Source organism: Penaeus monodon, chromosome 18, assembly GCF_015228065.2.
Source record: "Penaeus monodon isolate SGIC_2016 chromosome 18, NSTDA_Pmon_1, whole genome shotgun sequence".
In the NCBI taxonomy this organism is placed as follows: domain Eukaryota; kingdom Metazoa; phylum Arthropoda; class Malacostraca; order Decapoda; family Penaeidae; genus Penaeus; species Penaeus monodon.
In genome coordinates, this window is record NC_051403.1 from 37,945,294 (window position 1) to 37,954,304 (window position 9,011).

The 9,011-nt window shown below is 29.4% G+C and overlaps 1 protein-coding gene across 1 annotated transcript; it reads right to left on the reverse strand.

Annotated features, from left to right (window-relative positions):
* Positions 1 to 7,878: 7,878 nt before the first annotated feature.
* LOC119584887 lies at positions 7,879 to 8,769 on the reverse strand. Its single transcript, XM_037933511.1, has one exon. It carries the CDS (start codon positions 8,667 to 8,669, stop codon positions 8,004 to 8,006), a length of 666 nt encoding a protein of 221 aa, XP_037789439.1. The 5' UTR covers positions 8,670 to 8,769; the 3' UTR covers positions 7,879 to 8,003.
* Positions 8,770 to 9,011: the final 242 nt, after the last annotated feature.

A 9,011-nucleotide genomic window follows, 5' to 3' on the forward strand; every position in this document is an offset into this window, starting at 1 on the left:
GTGTGCATAATGACATGAATAGTATTATCATGAAACGCATATGTTAACTGTATGGAACATTTCATACTTCTCATCAGTCCTTATATCCAACGTTCCATTTTTTTATGTAAATCAATTTGTTTCTAGGGTTCACATTTTTAATATTCCTCGACTATAGCTACAAAAAATCCTGTTAAATCCTACTGATTGTTTTGGCAAACTACTTGATGTATATCTAAATATATGAGGTATTTTGTATATATAATACACCATAGATAGATAGATGAGATACAGACACTGAGATCTAAATGAGAGCTAATTACATCCCCAAAGTCACCGGGACAAGGCGTTTCAACCAAGGTTAGTTATAGCAGTAAATTTAGTTATGTTTGTGATTAGTATATGATGCAATTGTATCTATGAGTGGTGAGTGTTGTGGTGAGTATAATGAGTTTGTGGTATGTATACTGAATGCATGGTATATATGAACTGAATATGGTATGGTAGCAAACTGACTAATACTGTATGATGAAAAGTATGCTCTGTGTTCATAATGAAAAGTTTACATAGAATATATCTATCTTCCGTAATCAGTCGTGTTGATAGTGATGTCATTGAAACTATTTATGAATTAAAGCAGCATTTATTGATCTCCCTCGACTAAATATCTATGAGCATCTGACAGTGATATGCTGTCGATGTCGCCATAACAGTTGTCACGTAATCAACGGCTTCTTTTAATGTATCAGTCTGGTATACTGTTTGAATGCCGGTTATTGGTCTAGTACTATTATAAATGGTATATGTAATATTATTTAGTAAAGAATTTTGTAAGTTATATATGAAATGATGTGTGTATGTAATAAGTGTATTTATAAGATTTTATGTATGCAATGTTACTGTTTGAATGAGCTTGTGGCTATACATAATATTGTTAATAAACGTTAATAATGATGGAATTATACTTTATGGAATTATTAATCCTGACTATAGCTAAAAAATCCTGTAAAATCCTACTGATTGTATGCAAACTCTTGATGTTAATCATATATATGTATATTGATATATAACATATGATTATATATATTTATATATGACTAATGATAATTGTTAAATCCTACATATGTTATATATGAATGTATTATTATATTTATATATACATATGTATATGTATATATATATGTATAATATGTATATTTATGTATACATGCATGTATATATGACTGGATATAATGTATATTCAAGTCACGTGAAGCTTTTAATAATGCATATGTATAATTTATATCATGTATGTTTATAGTATGCATATGTATATTTATATCATGTATGTTTGATATGTATACTGTATATTATATACACATGTATATTTATATATGCTATGTTTATATATTTACTAATATAGTATATATATGTGTATATAGTATATACTATTATGATTACAGCATGTTATGAGTATGTATGCTATATATATAAGTATATTATGCATTATATATTTATAGTATTATGATATTATATAGTATATTATATATATATATATATCTGTGTGTGTGTGTTATGTATATGAAAGGAGAGAGCAAGAATGAAATAAATCTAATGTTTCGACCTCTCACTGAGTTCCTTCTTGACGAATAATAACAGAATGGATGAATAATTATGTATTGAATTTGTAATATACATATGAATGCCTAATATATGTATAATACAAATGTATATTCACATATTGTATAAAAAACAGATGATGACAGATAAATACATTGACATCTATAGCTAGTACTAATTATAACCAGAATCATGGTGTTTCAACACGTGGTTATATATATGTATAATTATAAAATAAATATGTACATATGTATGTAATATAGTTTATGATAATGAATGTAATGGATGTTATTATATAATTAATGCGAAGGAGAGTATAAGAATGCGTACGATTATAATGTCTAGTTTTATGAACAATCAAATTGTATTTTGTATTAAGGATAATGATTCGTGATGATACAATGACTATTGTGTAGTATAATGCAATGTGTGGTGTATAATATGTATGTTAAATATGTTGTATTTTATATGAATGTTAGTATGTATGCAATTGCATGTACTGTATGTGAAATGAATATCTTGTGTGCATAATGACATAAGAATATATGTATAATGAAACGTATAATGTAAATGTATGATATATTATATACATTTATGGAACATTATTAATATTCTCGTACTATAGCTAACAAAATGTTAAAATCTATGTTGTTGATGGCAAACTACTTGAATGTATATATACAGTATTATATGTATATTTTATAATAGACATATGTATATATCAATGTATATTTTATAACAATAATACTATAATTAATCATATATATAATTTATAAAAGACATGTGTTATATATTATATTCTATATAACATATGTCATATGTATTTTATATACATATGTATTAATGTATTTTTATATAATTAATATAGTATGCAAATATATGTATATTTGATATTATACATATGTATAATGTATATAGTATATGTATAAATGTATATTTATGCATACATTGTATATATTACTGATATAAAATCTGTATATTAATACATATGTATTATATGGCATATTATGTAATTTATATACATGTATGTTTATATATGATTATTGTATATTTATATCAATGTATATTATATATGATATTATATTATTATAATGTATATTTATAACATATGCATATATTTATTTATATAAGTATATATATGCATATATATAAGTATTTATGCATATTATATATATTAATATTAATAGTATATATATTATATATATATATTATATATATATATATATATGTATATATATATCTTGTGTGTGTGTGTGTGTGTTTTGTTGTATTATATGAAAAGGAACAGAGTAAGAAATGGAAATAAATCTTAATGTTCGACTCCTCACGAATTCTTCTTAGATCGAATAATAACAGTAAATGGATGATATTATATATGTATATATTTGTATATATACATTATGATTCCTATATATATGTATATAATACAATGTATATTTAAACATATTTATATAAAACAGATAGATAACAGATAAATACATTGAATACTATAGCTTGTATATAGTATTTATAACCAAAGTCATGGGTGTTTCAACAGGCTTATATATAATGTCTAATTATAACATATTATGTAATATAGTTACTGAGTAATGAATGTATTGTGATTGTATGATGATGTATATGAAATGCGTGAGAGATAAAGAATGCGTAGATATAATTCTATGTTATAACATCACTGGTACTTGTTATGGTAAGATAACGATGGTGATGAGTACAATGACTATGTGGTAGTATAATGAATGTTTGGTATATATGAATGCGTAGATCGATGTAATTTCTAGTTATAAAAAATAAATTATAGTTATATATGGTAAGTATATGACTGAGTGGATGAGTTATAATGAATGCGTGGTAAAGTATAATAAATGTCATATACAGTATTATGAATGCGTTGGTGAGATAATGAATGCTGTGTGAGCATAATGAATGCGTGGTTAGTCATAATGAATGCGTCGTCAAGTCTAATGATGCACGTTGTGTATAATGAATATGCGGTGAGTAAAATATGTGCGGTGTATAGATAAATGCGGGTGAGTGATAATGTTACGCAGTGTGTATAATGAATGTGCGGTGAGTATAATGAATGTGCGGTAAATGTATGTTAAGTCATACTATTGTGTATGACGAAGCTGGTTGTCATGTAAATATGTGATATATACATGCTTTATATGATGTCGTGATAATTACTATATCACTTATATATGTAATATTATACATACTTATATATGTATATATACTGTTATATAGTATAACTATAATATATATACATACTTATAATGTATATATTACATTATATATGGTATATATACATACTTATATATGTATATATACATACTTATATAAGTTATATACATACTTATATAAGTATATATACATACTTATATAAGTATATATATATACATACTTATATAAGTATATATATATATACTTATAATATGTATATATGCATACTTATATATGTATATATGCATACTTATATATGTGTATCTATATATAGATACTTATCTATGTATATTTATATATATGTATATATATACTTAAATATGTATATTTATGTGTATATATAAATGTATGTATTTGTATATATATACACATACATAGATAGATAGACAGATAAGACACTGAGATCTAAACAAGAGCTAATTATATCCCGAAGTCATCGGGAGAAGGGCGTTAGTTATAGCAATAACTTTTAGTCATGTTTGTGTGATATGTATGATGAATTGTATCTATGCATAAAAAAATGTGGGGTAAGTATAATGAATATGGGGTAAGTATAATGAATTTGGGGTAAGTATAATGAATATGGGGTAAGTATAATGAATATGGGGTAAGTATAATGAATTGGGGTAAGTATAATGAATATGGGGTAAGTATAATGAATATGGGGTAAGTATAATGAATATGGGGTAAGTATAATGAATATGGGGTAAGTATAATGAATATGGGGTAAGTATAATGAATATGGGGTAAGTATAATGAATATGGGGCAAGTATAATGAATATGGGGTAAGTATAATGAATATGGGGTAAGTATAATGAATATGGGGTAAGTATAATGAATATAAGGCCGCGGTGGCCGAATGGGTAGAGTATCGGACTCAAGACTGTCACGACGGCAATCTGAGTTCGAGGGTTCGAGTCACCGGCCGACGCGTTGTTTCCTTGGGCAAGGAACTTCACCTCGATTGCCTACCTAGCCACTGGGTGGGCAAGCCAGCCCAAGTCAGTGCTAGTCCCAAGCCCGGATAAAATACTGAGAATGATTACCTAAAAAGGTAACACCGGCACCCTCCGTGGAAAGGAACTGGGGACCCTACCACGTACTCACTCCAAGAGCATCACAACATGAAAACTACAATTAAGTATCATGCTGTGACCACGGCGGCTCAGACATGAACCTACCGTTAAAAGAAGAAGAGATAATGAATATGGGTAAGTATAATGAATATGGGTAAGTATAATGAATATGGGTAAGTATAATAAATATGGGTAAGTATAATGAATATAGGTAAGTATAATGAATATGGGGTAAGTATAATGAATATGGGGTAAGTATAATGAGTGTTTGGTAAGTATAATGAATGTTTCGTAAGTATAATGAATGTTTCGTAAGTATAATGAATGTTTCGTAAGTATAATGAATGTTTCGTAAGTATAATGTATGTTTTGTAAGTATAATGAATGTTACTAGTATAATGATGTTTCGTAGTATATAAATCTAATTGTATATTTGATGGTGAAGTATAATGAACTGCAGTGAGAGTATAATGAACGGTGCTGTATATATGAATGCGTAGGTGAGTATAATGAATGCGTGGAAGTCATAATAATGCAGTGCGATATATGAATGCGTGGTGAGATAAAATAATGCGTGGTGAGCATAATGAATGCGTCGCAGTCTAATGAGTGCACGGTGTGTATAATGAATGTGCGGTGAGTAAATAATGTGCGGTGTGTATGATAAATGCGTGGTGACGGATAATGTATACGATGTAAGTATATGAATTGCGTATGATAATGATGTGCGGTGATATATGAATTAGCGTGAGTATAATATGGCGGTAAAATGTCATGTTAATCATACTTATTTGTTATGACAAGCTTTTCAGTGTAAATATGTATATATACATACTTATATATGTATATATACATGCTTATATATCTATATATACATACTTATATATGTATATATCTATATATAGATACTTATCTATGTATATTTATATATATGTATATATATACTTAAATATGTATATTTATGTGTATATATAAATGTATGTATTTGTATATATATACACATACATAGATAGATAGACAGATACAGACACTGAAATCTAAACAAGAGCTAATTATATCCCGAAGTCACCGGGAGAAGGGCGTTAGTTATAGCAATAAATTTTAGTCATGTTTGTGTGATATGTATGATGAATTGTATCTATGCATAAAAAAATGTGTGATAAGTATAATGAATACGGGGTAAGTATAATGAATATGGGGTAAGTATAATATGGTAGTATGAATATGGGTAAGTATAATGAATATGGGGTAAGTATAATGAATATGGGGTAAGTATAATGAATATGGGGTAAGTATAATGAATATGGGGTAAGTATAATGAATATGGGGTAAGTATAATGAATATGGGGTAAGTATAATGAATATGGGGTAAGTATAATGAATATAAGGCCGCGGTGGCCGAATGGGTAGAGTATCGGACTCAAGACTGTCACGACGGCAATCTGAGTTCGAGGGTTCGAGTCACCGGCCGACGCGTTGTTTCCTTGGGCAAGGAACTTCACCTCGATTGCCTACCTAGCCACTGGGTGGGCAAGCCAGCCCAAGTCAGTGCTGGTCCCAAGCCCGGATAAAATACTGAGAATGATTACCTAAAAAGGTAACACCGGCACCCTCCGTGGAAAGGAACTGGGGACCCTACCACGTACTCACTCCAAGAGCATCACAACATGAAAACTACAATTAAGTATCATGCTGTGACCACGGCGGCTCAGACATGAACCTACCGTTAAAAGAAGAAGAGATAATGAATATGGGTAAGTATAATGAATATGGGTAAGTATAATAAATATGGGTAAGTATAAATAGAATAATATTGGTAAGTAAATGAATATGGGTAAAGTTATAATGAATTACGGTAAGTATAATGAATGTTCGGTGAGTATAATGAATGTCGGTAAGTATAATGAATATGGGGTAAGTATAATGAATGTTGGTAAGTATAATGAATGTTTCGTAAGTATAATGAATGTTTCGTAAGTATAATGAATGTTTCGTAAGTATAATGAATGCTTGGTTAGTATAATGAATGTTTGGTAAGTATAATGAATGTGTGTTAAGTATAATGAATGTACTTATGTTTAAGTACTTGTACTTATTTTGAATTAATTGTTGTATCAATAGCACTTAATGTTTAATGAATTGTACGTTTGTAAATTACACTGTGCTCGAGTATAGTGAATTGGTCTCGTGCTTAATTTATTGTATTTCTGTGTAATGAATTGTACATCTGTATAATGAACTGTAAATGAGTTTAATTAATTGTAGTTGTGTATAATTAATTGTAGTTGTGTATAATTACTTGTAGTTGTGTATAATTAATTGTAGTTGTGTATAATTAATTGTAGTTGTGTATAATTAATTGTAGTTATGTATAATTAATTGTAGTTGTGTATAATTAATTGTATGTAAGTATTATGAATTATGCTCGTGTATAGTGAATTGTGCTTCCGATTTCCTTTGTCAAGACATTATAATGTCTACTTATAACAATAAATTGTGGTTATGTATGGCAAGTATTATGTCATGTTAAGTCATGCTGATTGTTATGAGAAGCTGCTTCAGTATATATACATACTTATATATGTGTATATACTTATCTATGTATATTTATATATATAAATACTAATCTTTGTATATTTATATATATGTATATATATACTTAAATATGTATATTTATGTGTATATCTAAATATATGTATTTGTATATATATACACATAGATAGATAGATAATACAGACACTGAGATCTAAATGAGAGCTAATTATATCCCAAAGTCACCGGGACAAGGGCGTTTCAACAGAGGTTAGTTATAGCAGTAAATTTTAGTTATGTTTGTGATATATATGATGAATTGTATCTATGAGTGGTGAGTGGTGTGGTGAGTATAATGAGATTGTGGTATGTATACTGAATGCATGGTGTGTATGCAAACTGAATATGGTATGTATGCAAACTGAATACGTGGTATGTATGCAAACTGAACGTACTGTATGTGAAAGGTATGCCCTGTGTTCATAATGAAAAGTATACATAGAAATATATCTATCTTCCGTAATTAGTCGTGTTGATAGTGATGTAATTGAAACTATTTATGAATTAAAGCAGCATTTATTGATATCCCTCGACTAATAGCTATGAGCATCATGACAGTGATATGCTGTCGATGTCTCCATAACCGTTGTCACGTAATCAACGGCTTCTTTAATGTATTCAGTCTGGTATACTGTCTTGAGGATTGGCCAGGCGTTAGTCATGGTCGTAGTCACATATACAGGTAAGTATGTGATGGAAGTGTAGACATCGACTTGAGTATCTGTTGCAGTGGTTGTAATGGAGGCGGTGAGAGTCTTCACAACAGATACCGTTGATAGAGTCGTGGCAGTAGTTGTCCCTACAACTTGTGTCACGTGCTCTTCAAGATCGGTAGCCGAGTATGTAATGCTGATGGTTTCGGGTTGATATCTGGTATAAGTGTATGCCCGATTCTTCTCTTTGATCATTAGTTGGCTGACGTAAAATGTGGAATAAGCCAGCTGTGGCGCCTGATATTGAGATACCGTTTCTGTGTGAGTAATAGCGTAAGGCACACAATTCGTAGTGGTAACGCTAACATAGGTTGGTATAACATCTAGGAGAGTGACAGTGGAGCGAACCGTCCTGACTTGCAGTCGAGTATTTGTCAAAGACACGTAAGAAGATACATCTTGACACACCTTCACAGGTAAGTCTGGCCGAAGTCCTTCACTTGGTGCAAGCAAAGAGAGGGCTGTCCACAGAGCAAAAAGTTTCATGTTCAAATTCTTACTAATTGTTATGCCTGACTGTTACACAGATGAATTATGCTCATGAAGGGGGTGATCTGATCTTTTGTAGGAATATGTCCCAAAGAAACTCGGCATACACATGAGATCCAGAACTAATTACATCCCAAAGTCACTGGGAACAAGGATGTTTCAATGCAGGCTAATACCTAGTTATAATAAACTGTCTTTAGATATAATAAATGTGTGATACGTATAATAAATTATAGTTAGGTATATTGAATGTGTAATATGTATAAGTTGCAATTATGTATAATGAGTGTGATGTATGTGAAATGAATGTGGTATTTATAATGAATGTTTAGTATGTAT

Excerpts from the sequence above, each read along its gene's own strand:
- LOC119584887 (XM_037933511.1), bottom strand. The coding sequence starts at position 8,669 with ATGAAACTTTTTGCTCTGTGGACAGCCCTCTCTTTGCTTGCACCAAGT.